General features: G+C 48.3%; 8 protein-coding genes across 8 annotated transcripts; 4 read left to right on the forward strand and 4 right to left on the reverse strand.

Annotated features, from left to right (window-relative positions):
• Positions 1-1,357: 1,357 nt before the first annotated feature.
• N7500_009340 (uncharacterized protein) lies at positions 1,358-2,425 on the forward strand (the record flags this gene model as incomplete). The annotated part of the gene is made up of 1 exon (XM_056680481.1): positions 1,358-2,425. The coding sequence occupies one exon, from the start codon at positions 1,358-1,360 to the stop codon at positions 2,423-2,425; it is 1,068 nt and encodes a 355-aa protein (XP_056527863.1).
• Positions 2,426-6,721: 4,296 nt separating this feature from the next.
• On the forward strand, positions 6,722-8,404 carry N7500_009341 (uncharacterized protein; the record flags this gene model as incomplete). The annotated part of the gene is made up of 2 exons (XM_056680482.1): positions 6,722-8,125; positions 8,195-8,404. 2 exons carry the CDS (start codon positions 6,722-6,724, stop codon positions 8,402-8,404), a joined length of 1,614 nt encoding a protein of 537 aa, XP_056527864.1.
• A 414-nt stretch (positions 8,405-8,818) lies between these two features.
• Positions 8,819-9,376, reverse strand: N7500_009342 (uncharacterized protein; the record flags this gene model as incomplete). The annotated part of the gene is made up of 1 exon (XM_056680483.1): positions 8,819-9,376. The coding sequence occupies one exon, from the start codon at positions 9,374-9,376 to the stop codon at positions 8,819-8,821; it is 558 nt and encodes a 185-aa protein (XP_056527865.1).
• Positions 9,377-10,559: 1,183 nt separating this feature from the next.
• Positions 10,560-11,680, forward strand: N7500_009343 (D-mandelate dehydrogenase-like dehydrogenase; the record flags this gene model as incomplete). Its single annotated transcript, XM_056680484.1, has 2 exons — positions 10,560-10,866; positions 10,941-11,680. 2 exons carry the CDS (start codon positions 10,560-10,562, stop codon positions 11,678-11,680), a joined length of 1,047 nt encoding a protein of 348 aa, XP_056527866.1.
• Positions 11,681-12,173: 493 nt separating this feature from the next.
• On the forward strand, positions 12,174-12,455 carry N7500_009344 (D-isomer specific 2-hydroxyacid dehydrogenase NAD-binding; the record flags this gene model as incomplete). Its single annotated transcript, XM_056680485.1, has 1 exon — positions 12,174-12,455. One exon carries the CDS (start codon positions 12,174-12,176, stop codon positions 12,453-12,455), a length of 282 nt encoding a protein of 93 aa, XP_056527867.1.
• A 238-nt stretch (positions 12,456-12,693) lies between these two features.
• Positions 12,694-13,476, reverse strand: N7500_009345 (LITAF-like zinc ribbon domain-containing protein; the record flags this gene model as incomplete). The annotated part of the gene is made up of 3 exons (XM_056680486.1): positions 12,694-12,919; positions 12,994-13,203; positions 13,250-13,476. 3 exons carry the CDS (start codon positions 13,474-13,476, stop codon positions 12,694-12,696), a joined length of 663 nt encoding a protein of 220 aa, XP_056527868.1.
• A 2,043-nt stretch (positions 13,477-15,519) lies between these two features.
• On the reverse strand, positions 15,520-16,627 carry N7500_009346 (uncharacterized protein; the record flags this gene model as incomplete). Its single annotated transcript, XM_056680487.1, has 2 exons — positions 15,520-16,455; positions 16,502-16,627. 2 exons carry the CDS (start codon positions 16,625-16,627, stop codon positions 15,520-15,522), a joined length of 1,062 nt encoding a protein of 353 aa, XP_056527869.1.
• A 432-nt stretch (positions 16,628-17,059) lies between these two features.
• zfpA (uncharacterized protein) lies at positions 17,060-19,103 on the reverse strand (the record flags this gene model as incomplete). Its single annotated transcript, XM_056680488.1, has 2 exons — positions 17,060-18,504; positions 18,560-19,103. The coding sequence occupies 2 exons, from the start codon at positions 19,101-19,103 to the stop codon at positions 17,060-17,062; spliced, it is 1,989 nt and encodes a 662-aa protein (XP_056527870.1).
• Between the last annotated feature and the right edge of the window lie 442 nt (positions 19,104-19,545).

Genomic DNA, 19,545 nt, shown 5'->3' on the forward strand with positions numbered 1-19,545 from the left:
TGATTGAACTCAGTTTACCTGTTCAGCATTTTGCCTCTGCTATTGGGCATGCACTGTCAGTTATGCCTTCGCCCGCAAATTTTGATTGCTATGACGCTGGTTTTGTGTCAAGTGAAGGCGAAGCAACATACACCGGGAATACCTCTCGTTCATTGGGAACCAGCGCAGAACAGATCATGAAGACATTCCCTCACAGAGACATTGACAGCATGCCGGATGTCACTTTGAATCCCGACCTATTCAGTACATGCAGGAAATGGGAAGAACAAATGTGACTTGAACGGCAAGATGACCTGATAGCCCATCTCGTGAGAGATCCTTCTGAAGACGATCCACCTTACTATTTTCAATCACTAGAACTAGATTCTGAACCCGAACAGTCTCTCTGCTTTATGCTCGGCTCGCTGTGCCATAATGCAGCAACGAATCTATTATGAACAAGATTCGCGGTTCAGATTACTTCCACGGGAGTTTTTTATGCTTGTCTGACGGTAATCAGAAATATTGGTCTAAGGAAGCTGATAACAAAAGTTGAACGAATCAAGGAAAGGGAAGCGGCGCTGAAGAAAAATTTCTCGCCTTCGAGGCAAGACATAAGATGATGACTGGAACGTTACGCATCACTTCCTGGATAGGGGGAGCCATAATCAGATCGAGGGCAAACAGCATGCCCTCAATTCCTCTTGAAACCCGACGTTTTACCTCCTGCTTTCACCATAATCTCACTCCATTCCCGACTTGACTTCACTTCATCCATCCCTCACTTCTTTCCTTTGAACATTCACATGACTTCGCGTTGAGGCACAACAACCGTGCCCGGATGAGAGTATCATTCGTCGCGTTGAGCGGGGCTTGTTCGACCAATTTCTTATGAGGAATTTATTCGATATCTTGATAGCTTAATCAATCGAGCTGCGCATCATTCTTTTGTGAGCGGTCTTCTTGAGGTATTAGATGCCAATGTATTCACCCGCATTCTAAGGGAACAGCCTACTACCACCTCACGAGCATTTAGGTGCGGCCGGCCGGGACCATCTCGTCGCCTACGTATGAGTTTTACCTATACGTACGTAGTACTCCGTGCGTTTCTATTTACCAATCACTCAAATTACGCACTTTTTACTCAACTTTCTCACAGAAACGCTGACCTTGCCTGATAACAATGTTTAGCTTGGTGTAGTATAGAGGTTCTTATCGCTGTATTGTAAATACCGGACAAACCAATACGCCGGTGCTTGTTTATTACAAGCCCTAATCGTTCGATCGTTGCTAGCTCGGTGCCCCGCGTCCAACTCATTCCCCTGGAAATAATCGTTTTCTCTCTTGCTTTGAACTTCAAAATAGGCAATTGAACAGCATGGAAGTTTTTAAGCTCATCCTTCCCGATGGAGGTACAATCTCTGGACGGTTTCATTTCCCAACATCTAAGAGTTCCGGCCATTTACCGCTGATCGTCTGCATTCCTGGCGGGAGCTATGACGCGGAGTATTTTGATGTCGATGAAGATCACACCATTCTCAGTACGTCAGTACCGGCAAACATACCCGTCATCTCAATAACGAGACCGGGTTATGGATCCAGTTCCCCTGTCCCAATGGATGACATGGATGAAGAAACAACATATGGCCAAGCCCAGGGGAAATACCTGAATTCTACAGTACTACCCTTTCTATGGGAACAGTTCAAGGAACGGTCTGGAGCAACAGGCATGGTGCTCTTATCTCATTCGATTGGCGCGATGATCGCCACTATCACAGCGGGATCCTATACAGGAACCGAGGGCTATCCACTGTCAGGACTTATCACATCCGGAATCAGCACCGAACTAGCCCCAGGACCGCGAGCAGTCATGCTTCATCTATTAAAGGAGACAACAGGTGTTGTGCAGTTCGATGAGACCCCGAAAGATGCCATCATGCTTCAAATTCCCATGAATAACTTCACGGATCTCAAAATGTGTGGCCACACAAAGCGTCTGAATTGGCCTGTTCCTCCAGGCGAACTCCACGATATCAATATGACTTGGCTAGACTATTGGCGCAAGTACTCAGATCGCGTCACTGTTCCGGTCATGCATGTATTGGCTGAACACGATGGGCTTTGGACTTATTCTCCTCAAGTTCTGGAGGATTATAAGAACGCGTTCCCGAATAGTCCGCATGTCATCAGTGAGGTTGTTCCGATGGCTCCTCATTGTATCGAGTTGAGCCTCCAGAGCAGACCCTGGTACATGAAATGCTGCTCTTTTGCATTGCAGTGCGCGACTTGGGATGTGTTGCGCCCGACTTTGCCTCCTCCCACTCTGCCTGTGCCTATGCAAAAGGAGGAAGATGAAATCGATTCCGAGACAGAGATTGCCCCGCCCCAGGGTGGTATTACCACCCTCGTCTATGCAACAACACGCTATGAAGCCAGGGAAACCTGAGAGGACTGAACGTCGCGTTACATGCATGTACACAATGTTATATCCATATATGTATATATGTTTTGAATCATTTCTTCATGACCCACTTCAGTCTTCGAACTTGAGCGATTCGAAAGAATCAAGTATCACTTCACCACCCCAAGCTGATACATTCTCCATCAGCTTTTGTATCTAGCCATATTTCAGGGTTGCGTGATTCTCATCCTCAGTCTTGGGAGTACATTTGATAATTCAACTCCAAAATAAAAGACGAACCTGAGCATTAGACAAGCTACGGAGCATTGTTTCATTCTGCTTTATTATTTCGAAGTAACTCATAGGAACGTCAAGACCCTTATTTTCGTCCCGATACATACAAAACAGACTCTAATAGGCAACCAACGAGTGTAGGTACCATTTCCGGAAGCACTGCACTATCTGAACAGTGATATATCCTGCGTGCATGATATGGTCATTGATCTCATATACGATTTCACGGTCAGTTGCTGCTTTAGTTTAGATATTAAAATAGAGGGAGAGGTAATTTTGCTTAGCATACACCAACTACTGTATATATATCATGGTGGTAATATTGCGGTACACGTATGATTTTTTAATTGTTACTATCTGTTCCATATTCCATCTTGTGGTCTATATTGATCTATTAGGGATCAAATGTATAGCCTACCCCCCAGTTCGCGTTATGTTCTCTATTCCCTCATTGCATTGTCCGAGAATCTCCAACTGCCTACTTGATATTCTACACTCTTCCATGACCTCCCGACCATTTTGTACCCCTTAACTGCGAGACTTTGAATTGTTCATTCCTTCAGTGACCCAGAATGTACTTTCATTGAAACTGCCCCTTGTTGACCGACTCTTGACTGTAAACCCGGAACAAGGCAGCTGGCCGACAGAAGCGGGAACGCGATAGGGAGTTCAAACGTCTGGCCTATGCGTCGGGGATGGCCAAACTGACTAACCCCTCTGAGGCAAGTCCTACTAAGAAGCGGTATCCCTATGATCTCCGTAGGAGCAATTGATCTAGTATATATACCTCATGTATTTCATGGCCTCGAGATATAAGGGCGACTTTCCCCCTAGTTTTGCGCTCTATCCAACTCCCGTGGAAATGGGCTTACGTTGTGTTCTCCTCATCAATATCAATAACAGAACAACCATCAAAGTGATTGAGAGCGGGAAAGTAACAGTTTGCCAACTGCTACTTCTTGCTCAATGAGTAACACCCCTCTGGTATGGCAGGCTAGAGGAATTATTACCGGCTCTAGGCATCGTAATCCACAATTTCCTGCTTTAAAAATGCCGCAAATTTCCCGAAACCTTTGATAGGAGGTAAAATCTTGTGAGACAAAAACCAACATTGTGTCACGATGTGATTTTTTTTAACTGGAAGTTGTTAGCGCAGTAACCGCGATAGTGCATAACTACATGCCAGCACGCCACAACCTGGAATGTAGTAGGCTGGATGTTCCTCCCACCTCTGAACTGAGTCTCATGTCTCATCTAGAAACCGTATTCCTAGTCTGCAACAAGATAGATTTGTCTCTGTTGGGAAGGAGCCGAGTCTTTATTTGTTGGTGAAGAAGAATCCCTCAGCTTCTATGTCTCAACACCAAAACTATCACAGTGTTTTTGTTTCTGTTTTTGACCAATGAGCTGATGGGCTTCAATTCACTGATCTACCTGGCATATTTTAGAGCTGAGAAATTACAAATAAACTACACTAAAGCACACACTAAAGTACCTACCCACAACCCCGGTATCCGGGATCCGCGAGCCCTAATTCATCCAATCAATAACCAACAGACAAACAGCGGATGAACCAACAGGCTGCCGAGAGACTCCTTTCAAATTAGACAACACCAACCTCTCCTTGCTTTTTTTTTCCAGTTTTTTTCCAGCTTGTTTTAGGTCTCCACCGATCATCCTCAGGTCCACTGTTCGTATCAACACCATCCAGTCTGTTTCCATCCCGCCCCTTCCCCAGATTTGTTTCACATTTTATCTGGGCCTTATGCTGCCTGACATATATGATCAACCGGGTAACGGTCTCAAGGGAAGAACAAATACTAGATCTGCGATCATGCTTCGCATATGCGGGAAATGAAGCCTGGTGATCAATCCAACACCTGGAACCTGGGACAGGGAAATCCCAAACCCACTAGGGCGGCAACTCCACAGATATGTAACACCAACAGATCACTGCTTCAAAGAAACGAATTTCCCTCGGAAATCTTCCACATCAAGCAGGATCTGAGATTCTTCCCCTAGCTAGGGGACCGGACGGAATCTTTGCGCGTTCGTGCTGCTGCAGGCTCGTTTTCTATCTTTCCGGTTTCAACACCACCTAGGCCACCCCAGCGGTTATTAAGAACCCACTTTTGAACAGACCCGTTTTTAGAATGGGGGAGATCCGGGGGAATGGGCCCGGAGCTTTTTTTTTTCTAAGTTCGTGATGTTTATTTATATTTTGCTCGGCAGTTGTAGACGATAGGGCCCCATTTTGTTTTGTCATTCAAATCACTTCAATGATTCTTCTCTAGTCCAAGGACCACCCAAGAGAGCATATCCTAGTTAGACTCTCGTCAATTTCCGATCCTTAATCTTATAGGGCCTTTCATGAAATGATGTTGGCACTATAAACTTCCGTGTTGGACGCTAGAGCCTTAAAAGACTAGATAGATCACGCCCCTCGGCAAAATCTGCTCCAGCTAGCTTCCCACTAGGAAATTGCTTCTATCACTATCCTAGTCACGTTGCTTTTTCTCAAGCAGGTTGGATCAGCCCCATTGATTCGATTGGCCCGGATGCCACTTGGCCTTCCCCAGAAGCTCTCTGTGGCTACCCGATCAGGATGGAACATTGCAAAACTGGCGGAGCCACTGCCAAGTCATAGAGCTTTAGCCAGTTTGTCGATCAGGTAGACGTGCAGACGGATGCATAGCCCTAATCAGGGTTGTACATGGTGGATCTCAACGATGTCCGCAACATGCTATGTTGGGACCGTTGCCAACGGGGATGCAGTTCCGGAGCCAATTCACACAGCAATGGGTATGAGATAAAATGAAGATATACGGAAAGAAAAGCAAAGGCTCTACGGAGATATATTGACCTGGACTTAACGGCCGGGAGGGAAGATCTTCTTCAGGGAGCCGTCAAGAATACAACCCGTCCACTATCCAGTCTCGTTTCACGTATTCTCTAGGCATACATTTGCCTCCCCGAGAATCGAGGCTTAGTGAAGATATGACTCTAGATAATAGAGAAAATATCTGAAACGCTCGGCAAGTGGATCATAGGCATAGACCGGGGTCCTGGGTATTTTCAGACCTTGAATTTCTGACCTGGCTAGGGTTCAGATATCCTTGAGTACTAACCCATGTCTACATTTCTCTTTGTCTCTTCCCGTTCCTCTCAACGCCCAGCGCAGGCCGAGATCCCTCTTTCTCATCTAGAAATTGCACGGGCCTCGATTGAGATTGAACGGGCCGAGGAGCTGAAATGACCTGGCGGAATGATAGACATGCTTCGTGTGTCCCTAGTTCGATCAATTTATGTTGTCTATTAAAAGACCCCGATGATGTCTCTCCCTAGTCTCGCCAGTTTCCCAGTACATCGATATAAACTTGATGTGATTCCATCCCCCATCCTCAACTTCCAACTTTTATACTGTCTCTCAAACAATCTCTCCGCGCTGGGAGCCTGCAACCTGGGATATCAACCTTACAGCAATCTAGAGCTTCACCTACTTTTCTTTAAAGGCTGAATTGCCGACAGATCTGAGACCGCATTGTATTTAACGGCTCGATTTACAGCCCAATCCCCACCAAGATTGATCTCTCAAAAGCCATAACGCCGTGCCATTTCGAAGCCTATCTACAAATAGGACTACAGGAAGAGCTTCGTCTACTTGTTCCACTATTCAAAAAGGCTTTTTTGCGCTGCCTGTCACTCGTGGTATCGCCTTCTGGTAGTCAAGTGTGAACTATCCTATTCATTCGGTAAGTGATGCCCAATCAGTCCTGACCGATCTGGTGAAACCTCTCCATATAAAGCAAAGCGCTGAAATCTCCTAACGGTCAGCCCTGCAGGTCTCCTCGAATTCTCCACACTAAGTCCCGTGTGTAATGGCCGACAAAGAGAAAACCTCCGGAATAGAGGTCGTGTACACGCAGCGACAACCCGCGTACAACACTCGCCAGCAATTGCGGTGAAGCGTGGAAAACAATAACTCGTCTAGCTTTGCTCCAAAGACCATTTTCTAATAATTCTTTTTTTGTTTTCTACGCGGTCAATATGGATGTGATGGCTATTCCTGGGGTGCCGAAGTCATGGATGGCCCATCCGACGCAGTACAACGCGTCAAATGATTATATTTCCGCTTACTCGTCAGGTTTTGGGAGTCCGGGCGATATTGATAAACAAATCTCCTCTTCCCCAGATTGGTACTCATTCTTCTATCCCTCCACATCCACTTCTCATTTGGACCTTCCCCCACAACAGCCTTCCCCAACAATCGACGCACAACGTCCTCGAAAATCACATACAGCCACGATGAACCAACCTCATTTGCCAGGACATCCCATGACTCCTATGGAGGGCAGACGCTACCTGCCCATCGGAGTGGAAGACCCTCGCACGAGTGCATATTCGCAGAGCGTGTCTCCATTCACAACAGGGTTCAAACTCAACAGCACGCTTTCAAGCAATGGAAGCACCTATTGTGAATCCAATCCCGAGTCTATTGAGCAGCTTGATGACCCTTTCGTTACACGGAACATGGAAGCGCACGCTGGGCTGGTTCATCCAACACCACGCAGCAGTCTGTTCACGGGGGTTGGTCATTCCTTCCTCTCAGGCACCGAGGGAACCTCGTCCTTTTCATCCCTCGGATCCTCGGGAGCCCCAGGGAGCGAGCCAGTCTTATCCAGCACTCAATTCAATGTTCCAAGCTCGAATGTTGCCGTCTACCACATGGGCACGTCCTTCAATCCTCAGACACAACACGCACATCTCGCCCCGTCGACCACTCCTCTCGATGGGAAACCCGTAAATTATGACGAGGACTACCCTTGGCCTTTGTGTGAATCAACCAACGTTGAGATCTGGTGTCCTACCCGCTACTCTAATGGCTTATCGGAGGACAGCGACTGGCATACCCACAACCTGTACAATTCATACAGTTTCCCATCTGAAATCAATGAACCTGTGGCTCATGGCTATGGAATGGGCACTGGTCTAGCCATGCCATTTTTTGGACCTGCACTTGTCCCTTTGGACTCATCCGCATTCATGAACCACCAGTCTTACCTGCCCCCTTATGTACCCTGCCTACCTACCGTTGAGGCTCCTCCTCGATATCAACCGACCTCACAGCCAGTTTCTCCCAACAATAAACTCAAATCATCAGACCAAAAGCCAGCGAAAAGTCTCAGTCCATCCTTCTCAATCCCAATGACCGATGGGGGATGCTCCCCGCGGCCGAGTGGAGAAGATCAAAGCGGCATTGAAACTAGCCTGCACTACAGTGACAAGCGGAACAGATTCCTCATTAACTGCAAGCGTCGTGGGCTGTCATACAGGGACATCAAGCGAGTGGGTGGGTTCACGGAGGCAGAGTCTACACTGCGAGGCCGATATCGCACTCTCACCAAGTCCAAAGACCAGCGAGTGCGGAAGCCCAAATGGCACGATAAGGATGTGAGTTATGGAGATGTTCGTTCTTTGCTTTACGGGGATAACCAAGACTAACATGATTCTATTCTGTAGATTCAACTCCTTTGCGAAGCTGTCAACGTTCACGCCGAATCACATGATGGCTACAGCTCGCTCACCAACACCAGCATGAACATTAACGAGTCACCAAAGGTATCTTGGAAGAAGGTTGCCGAGCATATTCGGGGAAACGGCGGTTCCTACCACTTTGGCAATGCCACATGCAAGAAGAAGTGGTGTGAGATCAACAATATTCCCATTTAATTTGATCATTGAGTTCGTCCCTTCGAAGCTGGGGCAGGTTTGGCCGTTTTTATCTCTTTTCTTTTGATATGCATCAGATTTTTTGTTTTGTTTAAATTCAGCCGGTCTGAGTCTCTGTGTTGTAGCGTTGTACTTGTATTATTTTCTTCCTGGTTGTTTGTCTGAATATTGGAATTCGATGTTTTGTCTACATACAAGAGTTGCTCCGCTTCGCTCCGCAAATAATCAATATTATGCTACTGTGTACTAATCGAGATAGAAAATGAACATGATAAACTGATAGTTTTATTTGGACCTGTCAGCGTGGGAGTGCTTCTCACAAGCCTATACTTCAGGGAAGTAAGGTCGGCCCGACTTTGAATAGTCAATGTACCAGCAACGCAAATAATAAAGAAAACAAGTCCTTCTTGATCTTCAAATGCCCCTGGCAAGACGTGCGAGAAGTGGAGCGAGCATCCACGGTGCATCTGTCGGTCCAAGATGAAGCAAGAAGGTCTCGAGGAGGACCTGTCTCGTGAGCTCATCCTCGATACGACAGAGATGCAACCCAAGTAGTACCTTGGTGTCTTCAATCCCTGAGGCAAGTCTGTCCCGCTCTTCGTTGTGCTTGTCATCCAGGTCGTCTTTGCGGTCTATCATTGCCGCCAGCTGGGCAATTCCACCCAGTATCTCCATCTCCGCGGTCTCCTGTCGTAGAGGATCCATGCTGTGGAGAGGTGATGTGACTCCCTCGCTGGTGTGCACTGTCATTGATTCACGTGAGAATGAAAGAGAGTTAGACTCGGAGGAGTCATAGATACCAGACGAGACAAAGGTTGTGGAAGAGGGATGGGAAGAGACAAAGGTATCGGATGTGGATGAGGATGAGGATGATGAGGAAGGTGAGGAGGTGATAATGGAAGTTGATAACATCTTGGTATTTGAATAGCACTGCATAGTGACAGGATGATGGACATCTTCTCTGGGGCTCATGATTGCAGCGACAATTTGCTCAACGTTATAAGGAGTTTGCTGTATTGAAGTAGTTGGGTTAGTCAAAAGGATCTCGATGGTTGGCCTGAGAAAATGTCGGGAAATTCAGAGAGTAAGAGGGACATTTGGTATAAATAGTGGTCAATGCAAGATTGTTTCTACAATACTATGCTATATATTTATGCGATGGGAGATTAGTACTCTTGTCATTTCATGTTCCTAAACCTAAGGGATATTATAGCAAGCACAAGGAAAGTCGTATGTGACATGTTAATAAGGATTTTCGGCTCAAGCTTTGTCAATAAGGCATTGAATATCCATTTATATTCATTCCGTCTTACTCTGAGTGTAGTGTAGGTTTATCAGAAGTACGTGTAATGAAAGGCGTCAGTGAAAGCTCAATGACAATGATACCATATCATGGTCGTTCTTTTCCTTTGACACTTTCAGCTTTCTTTCACCTCAGATCGTTTTGACTGATTTGAAAGTCATGTAAAATGCCCCATCAGCTTCGTGTCCGAGACCTACTCTTTTTTAGAAAATTGTGTATCGAAGAGCTTTGTGCGTCATTCAAAGAGTAATGGTCTACAATTGGAAGGGTATCTATCTCGTGGGTGAGGAACCAAATAAGACTGTTTGGCGCATCCTTACTGTGAGCTTCATGATTTACATTGTCATTATCCCAGCCGAGATCGCAATGCCCCGAGAAGTCATGAATGATCATCTATGGAGTTCATCCACATCCGCAAATTACCAAGTTCTCCGGTATTTTTGCTTTCTATGCTGGGCGATCAGACCAACAATATAGTACACGTCTAGAGCTCGGCTCGTTTCTTCAAAGAATACAACTAATTGCTCTCTCTTCTTCTGACTTTTCATCTAGTAATGTGACATTTTCATGATTACCTCGGTGGTTGACGTCTCGGATTTCATTAACCGGGGCATCGATACCCGGGCGGTAGCTCAATAGCCGTGACGTAGAAAATGCAATAGCCGCCACGAGCATCGACAAGAGAGTCGGAAAATAGATATTTAACACATTCTGCCTGGCCAGTTTAGAAATCAGAGTCTCATAAGACATTTTGCAAAATTTCTCGTGCTGGTTGCCCATTGGCTGTCATCAAATAGCCTAAAACCCTATTCTAACTACCGATCCGATCTATACAACCCAAGTCCACCCAATATGACCAAGCCAATTGTCCTCCACCTCGGCGACGACATCCGTTGGAATCATGATCAATACAGCAAGTTCCAAGACGCCTTTGATGTCCGCCGGTCCTACAGCATGTCTCGGCCGGAGTTTATCCGAGCCCTGAAAGAGCGCCAATTCGGCGATTTCTTTGCCATCTACCGCCCATTTTGGAATACAGGTGGTGAGATGGGAAACTGGGATGAGGAGCTTGTCTCACTACTCCCAGGTTCCTGCAAGATCTATGCCAGTGCGGGAGCTGGATTTGATTGGGTCGATACTGCAGCTTTGGCGAAAAGAGGTAGGTATACAATATAGCATATAACGACGGAGAGAAAAAGGCCAAGGAGAAAGCGGCTGACAGCTTTCCTATAGGTGTCACTTACTGCAATGCAGCAGCAGCCTGCACAGAGTCCGTCGCCGATGCCGCCATTTGGCTCATAATCTCAACTTTCCGCCTGTTTTCCTGGTCCCACATCGCCGCACGTACACTGGATGCAGATGCCTTTGTCGATGCAAACCGCAATCTGGCAATGGTGTCACATAATCCCAATGGGCACACACTTGGGATCATTGGATTTGGTCAAATCGGAAGGCGCACGGCTGAGAAAGCCTTTCTGGCCATGAACATGAAGATTCACTATCATGACATCGTGCAGATGCCCGCTCATCTGGAAGCCGTTTCAAAGGCAACATACCACAAGAGCATGGATAGTCTGCTTGCTGTTTCTGACTGTGTTATGGTGGCTACCCCGTTTAGCGGAGAGACTCTTCTCAATGCATCTTTGCTGGCTAAGATGAAGACCGGTTCCCGACTCATCAACATCGCTCGTGGTAAGTTGCTTGACGAGAGTGCTCTCGTCGATGCGCTTCGGAGTGGAAAGCTCGCTGCTGCCGGATTGGATGTCCACTACGACGAGCCCAACGTTAGCCCAGAACTTGCAAGTATGAAGAACGTTGAGATGATGGCACATAACGCTGGCGCTTCGGTGGACTCACATATCGGCTTTGAGAGGCTGGGTATGGAGAATATCCTTGCCTTCTATCAAACTGGAAAGGCTGTCACGCCTGTTAATGCAAATCTGGTTGCGAAAGCAACAGGATCCAAACTTTAGAAGTCCTAGACAGAATGAAAATTATTCCCTATGCCATTGAAAGCGATTACCTCGTCGATGCTCGACGCCCGCCTGGATACCATTTCGACTTCAGTCCTTTGCGTCGCCCGCCCTTCTAGTCGGCGACCTTAAGCTGATGGGTGCCTATTTATTCGTTGGCGGTCTTCAAGACCCCATTCCTTTTTCCATCTGTGTTCTATCTATCATATCTTCCTCGTCCCATCGAGGCTTCTTAGTCGCTTAGCCCCAACATTGCCCAATCCACACTGCCCTTTCCCATCCTATCAATTGCTTCTTCTTCTTCCTCCTGCCAGGCTTCTCAGCTTCACCCGCGTGTGATACTCTACGCATGCCATCAACCCTCAAGTCTCCTCGTCGACCACCGCAGGTCCCTTCGCAAAGTATGTAACAAATCGATGATTGATCCATCTTTTAAGCGCCTCGTCGCACATGAACTCAACTGACCGCACGTTAACCTTCCTGGATTACTAGGATGAGTACTGCCCAGTCCATGGACATCGCCACTGCTCGCCACCTCCTTGAGCAGGCAATCATCAATCTCCGGAACTTCATCAACTTCCGTGAGATGATTGTCAGCGTCGGTAACGTCGACCCCGAGACTTTCGAGGAACTGAGCTCCCACATCTGGGACACCAAGCTGGAGATTGCCCGTCAGATCCGCGAGTTTAGCGACCCTCGCAGTGCCACCATGCTGACCGACTTCTTCCGCCGGTTGATCGGCAACATGCCCAATGCTGATGGGGTCGTCCCTTGAGATGGATGGGAAATCCCATTACGGTTTGAATCCTGGCCCCTGCCATCTGGCGTGGGCCAGGGGTCCTATGAATGAAAATCAAGCGCTTTCTCAAACTTAATATTTCATTAAATAATAGCTAGGTCAATAGATAGTAAAAGGAGGTTAAGGGAGATCTCAGAGATGAACGAAAAGGTATTAAGCGAGTCACGACACCTCGTACATGTCCATCGTGTCTTGGAACGCTGTATATCATATATCAGTTCTTCATGACTGCCTGCGGAGGCTCGATGCGTCCCGGTGCTTGGATAATTGCCCCAGGGGAGTTGGGACCAAACTGTTGTATCGGGCCATCGTGAGGAACAATAGCCACTTGAACACCACAGTTTGTGCAGAAATGGTGCGAGTCGTGACACATTTGCATGCAGTACGGTAGGAATGCACAGCAAATCCCACCGAAAAGACAGCAGCCGACGGCCGCCAGACTGTCCAGCGAGGTATTAGCATTGTCGGAAGTGAGACTAGGCGAACGGGAAAGTGGGTATAGATCAATACTTACGTTGTCGAACTGGTACTCTCTTTGTTCACTCTGGTTTGAACCTCGTGGAAGCAAAATGGACAACATATCCGTCCGGGGTCTTCGCCAAGTTGGGCCAGCGAGATGACTCTTTGAGCGACTGGGACTTGTACACCAGGTACGGGGCCTTTCTCGTTGGTTTGTGGCAATGTGACTGCCGGAGCCGGAGTCGTTATAGGGTCTTGCTTGTGGCTGCTTTTGTTAGCTTGTGCTCTTGTATTTGAATTGTGATGCGTACTCATCGTATTGTGGAGGAGGTCCACTCTCTGCGGGGATGATCGCCATCGGGTCCGACACAGGGACTGCTCTTGTTGCGGTAGGTGTAGTTGTTTCAGGTCCTGTGGGCGACGGTGTTCCGTCTACTGGCACTGCGTTTAGTACAGCTGTACCTACTGCAGGCTCTGTAGCTGGCTCAGTGGCCGTGGGTGTAGGAATGGGCACAGTTGACTCTTTGTTATGTTCCATAATGGGCGGTGCGTCTGTAGCTAGGTGAAAGAAGGAAAAGAAATTCAATATCGATAGGCGCAAGGCTCTTCTTAAATTACAATTCTGTAGGGGGCCAGAAGAATACGAAAAAAAAAAAAAGAAAAAAATCGAGGGTCCATGGGCAACGTGCGGCTCAAATACCAGAAACAGCACAACACGACACAGTCTACAAGCCCAAAGGGGCGGCAAGTTCAAGCTCTAGTAGAAATTAGTCAAAGAACTGGCCAATCATGGGGGGGGGGTTCCATAGATCACATGGCTTGGCCCCCTTGTCTTCGCCTACAGCAATGCCCGGCCACAGCCCCCAAGGGTCTAGTGGACCTTTAGCTTGAAACGATAAGAAGAAAAAAATTAGGCCTGTGGGTAATCCATTTGAAGTGAGTCAGTATTGGAGTGTCATGCATCGTGGTAGCTTATTTTCGCCGGGGAATGATCAATTTACTTTGGGTAATGGAGACAATCAAACAGGAACATAGCAATCCGGGCCTCACTGTTCAATGGAGCCCAGTACATTTGTAGATAGTGGTCAGAAGTTCTCTTAGAAGTGGAGGAGATTCTGCAGGGTACGAATATCGACCTATCCTGTGAAAGTACAGACTATTGTATACATATTAGGCCTAGTAAGTGTAACACTCGTTTCCATAAGCAGATCCTGGGCAATTGTCTGAGATAGTTGCTCGGTACCGTCGTCGTCGCCACTGTGATGGCAATTCATTACTCGGGTTCTGGCGCGAGCACCACTTCCTTGGCAAAAAGAATGTTTGAATGGGTTCGGATTCTACAACCATTTCTTTTGACGACGATAGAAACCGCGGCCATCATTCCACCATTTTTACGCCCCGACGGCCAATATGAACGAAATTGCCAACGACAACACCACCTCCTTCCACGATGCACGCTGCCAGCCCAAGACATCGAGCACCGTCGCAGCCATCGGGCTCCAAATATGAGTGAAATCCAGAGTCTCGCGATGAGGTATAAAACGATGAGGTATAAAACCGTGCCGTGAGGCAGACTGCCTGCTTCATGACCTAACGGGAAAACGGCTTTTCGATCTCGAAAAGACCGTTAGAAAAGGCTATGTCTGCTAGGCCTAGGACTTGATTATCAGACTGAAACACTAGGATTGTCCGCTCCTTTTCCGAACTCAATTCCACCGCTCTATAGACAAATGGACACGGACAATTGGGGCTTATGGAGTCACGTGAAACTGTGGCAGCGCCTTCCTATCTAGGCAGGTAACTGTCCTTCGGCGGTGTCTTTGTTTCCGCTCCAAACTCCCGCCCGATCTTATTATTTTGCTTGTGACTTGCCGAGCTCGTGTTTTTCTCACACTCAGACTTCACGCTACTAACCAAAGGGCCCAGGATCGGAAACGAGAAATTGTCATTGCCACGCTCTGCATGAGTCTGCGCCTTGTAGCTTTCTCATCATCCTATCACATTTAGCTGTTACTCATTCATAGTAGGGAAAACATGGTGGCTTAGGTTTTGGCTGGCTTTGGCACTGTTCGCTTTTCTCGTGACCGCAATCAATGTTTCTATTTCAATGGCTGTGTTTCAATTATCTTGGTACATGGATGGATGAAACACCTTCAGATATGAAGTCTATCCTCTCTGTGGCTGAGATGATTGATCACCAGAAGCTTTAGGATGAATATTCCGCATCTGCATCTTCGCACCCCTCCATCACTGGTGTCCCAAAGATTCAAGATATCACCAAAAGCCTTGTGTATTTTGCGCGTGGTGATGCATAGCATTGTCTTTATATCTTGGCTTTGCATGGCATAGTCAGAGCCCAGACATATGCTCGTCTTCCAACTTCAGTCCATGTGGATAGCATCTAATAACAAGTTGAACGCATAGGGGATCCAAGGTGCGATTCTCTTTGATATGCTGAAGACAAGACAAGCAAAAGTAGGTAGTTATGCAACTTATACACCTCCATGATTCGTAGCCGGGTATTTGACTGGCATGCAAGTAGTCTACCACACCATGTATATATACAACAACCCCAAACTGTTCACAGCGAAGGCCCCCGAGAATCGGTACGGGGATATCCGATCGTAGTAAGAACATGTGTCAGATGTTCCGGATTCTCGCGCAAAGCATCCCACTCGCTCTCAGCCTTGACCATCAGCGTCCCAGCAAGGATAGTGCCATTCAGCGAGAGCAGTCCAGGATCAACGATATCACGCGCCGCCGCACTGTCCACGGGGACAAGCGCTGTCTCCTGTCTGCGCGGGCAGATCATCATCGTTGAGCGGGTCATGGCTAAATTGTAGCTTATAGACGCTGGCCCTTCCGTGGGGAGGGCCTCGGTGTCCTGGCTTGGTGTTTGTCCACGCGTCGCTGCGGCTGCGGCCTTGTAGAGGGTCAAATATATCCCGTGCAGGGTTTCGGCGGAGGGATTCGATGGGATTGGCAGGGCGAAGTGGGCGAAGGGGAGACCTGATAGGTGCTGGAACTTGGGTGTTGGGGAAGGGGAAGTTGGTTGGGAGGTGAGGAGGTCGATCAGTGTGTGCCAGGACTCCGAGCCCTGTTGGCGCATTGCTTCAACGGGGAGGAATTGGAGGTGACGGTGGGGCTGGCTTGCACCGCTATCGTCGCCAGAGTTGAAGAAGGCAAAGAGGCTCTTTGGAGATGAGCCGTTTGCAGGTCGAGATCCATCGCTGTCGGTGTTCCAGGCCTTGAGACACTCGTATGCGGCTTCTAGGTCTGTTTTGCGGAGGATGTCGGTCTGCGCTTGCCAGTCTCTTGTCACGAGGAGGAAGTGGTTGGGGATGACGGGGAATTTGTTAAGGATGAGGTTGTAAGCGGGGTTTTCGGGCGGGAACTGGGCGATCAGAAGATCTGGAGATGGGTTCTCGAAGGGATCGGGCTTTGGTGTTTTCGGGCCATTGTCGGGCTTCAGATTTGAGGGTTTCTTTGCAAGGGCTGGGCAGTAACGAAGTTGGTACTGGATGGGTTAGAATCGCCGTGGTCGGAGTGTGGGTGTCACTCACTGATATCCCTGCGGCATTGATAATGGATAGATGAGTTGAAGAAAACACGAGATTGCCGGTATCTCGAGCAGCTGTAAAGCGTCTTGCGACCAGCGTGGAGAGGTTTTCTGTGAGTCCTAATTGCATCGTGGAGGTTGAATGGAGAAACACCGGGGCAGATGGCAGAACACGGGGGTGGAGATCGGCAAACGATGTCTTGGTATTTTCTACATTTGTACTTCCAACTACACAGTTGATCAGAGAGTATAGAATAAAATCTGTTTCTTTTTGAATTTCAACTAGACACTCATTTTTTGGTCTCCAATTAAAAGTGTCCCAGTAGGTCCCGACCAGCAGGATTCGGCATAGCCCTGGAGGCAAAGCCTGGAGAGAAAACAAAAGTCATTCAAACATATCAGTCCCAAGGTATCATCCATAATCCGTATTCAGACAAAATCGCTCAAGACGCTGCTGTACCATGAGACGTGAAAAGAAGAAATAGACAAAGGTCTCCAAAGTAGGGGAGAAGGGGAATATAGAGTCGGGAGGAAAGAGGGAAAAAGACAAGAGGAAGATCATTTAAGCCATTAATTCATTGATCGAAAGCTCATCATCATGGGACTGGCACATTTCTGGCAATAGCATCGCCGGCTGTCCCATAATATGAGGCGAAGGACCATTCAACCAAGGACCACGCTCCTCCTCGGTAGCATTGTGCACACCCTCGGCGCGCTTCAATGTCTCGACGTCCAAGTCGGTAACATAGGCATCGCGGTTGGTGCCATCGCCCGCGCCACCGGGGAGTCTCAGACGGACCTCGAACTCGTTATTGAGCATCATCTCGTCTTTCCATAGACGACGCTGACCATCAAAGACACACAGCACACGTTTCTTGGTCTTCATGGTGCTACTGGGGCAGCCCCAGGAGTTGGGGTAGTTACCGCGGTTGTTACGGCGGCGGGTTGCAACAGCACGTGGGGGCCTTGAGGAATTCTTGGAGATGGCATTGCCGGAGCCAATGATAGGGCGGGAAGCAGGAATATTTCCCTTTGAGGATCTGGACTTAGTCTTCAAGCCACGCCAGCTGGAGGGATCGTGGGTATCATCTTCATCTTGGTCTTCGTAGTCGTCGAATTGGTCCACCGGGCCAGCCACATCGAGTAGTTGATGCTTCTCCATGGTCTTCTTGACCTCTTCATCTGAAGCAACCTCCGCCAGACGCTGCTGGTTGATCGCCTCCGATGGCTCTTCTTGCTGCACAACGCGGAGAACGCAGTCGTCCAGATGCTCGTAGAAGTCTTGCGCGTTGCTGAAGGTCGATGAACAGGTTGAGCACTTTCCTGTCGCGTCGGGGCTATAAGTGGTGCCCTTCTTGGCTATTCCGGGGCTGCGCTTCCGGCAGTTTGGCGGGGTTTGCTCCACGCCGTGGACGGAAGTCAGGTGGCGCTTGAAGACGTCGGCGCGGTTGAAGCTCTTTTCTGCGGGGGAGCCAGAGCCAGGACAGAAACCGCATACCATTGTTCCTTTGTAGTGGGTCAGGGTGTGGCGGTTCTTGTCGTACTTGCGGGCGAAGCCCTTGATGTGATACTCGCAGTTCAAGATCGGGCACTTCTCTGGTCGCTCGGACTGGTGAGTCAACATGTGGGCTTTCAGGTCTTTGAACACTCGGCCGCAGTCGGGGTGTGGGCAGCGGCCTTTTTCATTGGTTTCTTCATCTGGTTCGATGCTGCTCAGCGCCGGGCTGGGTTGTGAGCGTCGAGATTGAATTGAGGAAATAGACGATCGTCGATCATAGATTGATAGTGGTCGCGAATGCGACCTGTTGGGGACCATGAGGGGAGATGGTCCAGTGTGTGGTATCGGGTGGTGCTCTGCGATGTCATTGTATGGGAGAGGTGATGGGGCGGGAGAATGAGAGATGTAATTGGGTGGCACGGTCGAGTAGGCAGAGGTGGATTGGTCGGGATATGAAATAGTCGGGGTAATTCCAGGTCCTTGTTGCGCCGGTTGGATCAATGAGGGATCTAGTATACATTGTTAGTATACCTGATAACTTTGGCCATTGATTCAAAAACATACCGACGAAAGGGTCCGGGAATTTTTCTTGATAGGGCATCTCCATTTCCAATGTGCTCCCCATGTACTCTTGAGAGAAAAGGTCGTTCATCACTGCGGCTTGTAGACCTAATCCGTGATTCGTATTCACCCAGGTCTCCTGGAACGCCTGTGCGGTACCCGAGTACGGAGATCCCATGGCAGAAGAAGATGCGCTGGCAATAGACTGCCCTGATGTAGCGGATCCAGTAGGAATGTATGGCTCCGCGGAGTGAGAGGCTGAGATTGAAGGGGGTGTAGCGGGTATAGAAGAAAAATAAGTAGGGTTTTGCAGATCTGCAGACTCCAACAAAGGGTGGGTATCGTAGTAGGAATGCGAAGCATGGGACATATCATGGCCCTGTGTGTAGTTTGGGAGACCCTCGACGGGGAAGAACATGGAGGCATCCATGGTCATGGGATCGAAGTATGGGAGCTGCTTAGGTCTGGCAGCTTCAACAGCCATCATCTTGGATCGGGCGTGGAAAGGAAAAAGAGTGAAGTCAGGGTTGGATTCGAAAGTCGTCATGTCTGCGATTCAGAAATGTAATGCGCGATGGCGATCCTAGACACGAAATACCGGTCAGTACATGTTATCGAGGGTTCCAAACTCGCGACGCATGGACATACCGGTGATAAGGTTTCTGGGTAAGATCGCGGCCCGCTCGGCTAACCAAAGATGCCAACCACAAAAATATGAGGCAACGTGCGCAATTGACAGAACAAGTTATGCAATGAGGTAAGGAGGTACACTATGTCGCAAGGGCAGGGAGGTATCATTCAAATTGCAACTCCACAGACACGGGTAGCGAAATAATGTCGATCGACAGTCAAGAAAGAGTCGAGGGAGACAAGGTTAGTCAAGTGTATTCCCGAAATCGAAGACGCTGGATCATGAGTCGAGGCAATGGTTCAGATTCATGACAGGCTGGGGGGAAGAGAGGATATTATAGATGTCAAAGAGGAGGACG

Source organism: Penicillium coprophilum (assembly GCF_028826855.1).
Source record: "Penicillium coprophilum strain IBT 35676 chromosome Unknown utg000006l_segment0_segment0, whole genome shotgun sequence".
Classification (NCBI taxonomy): domain Eukaryota; kingdom Fungi; phylum Ascomycota; class Eurotiomycetes; order Eurotiales; family Aspergillaceae; genus Penicillium; species Penicillium coprophilum.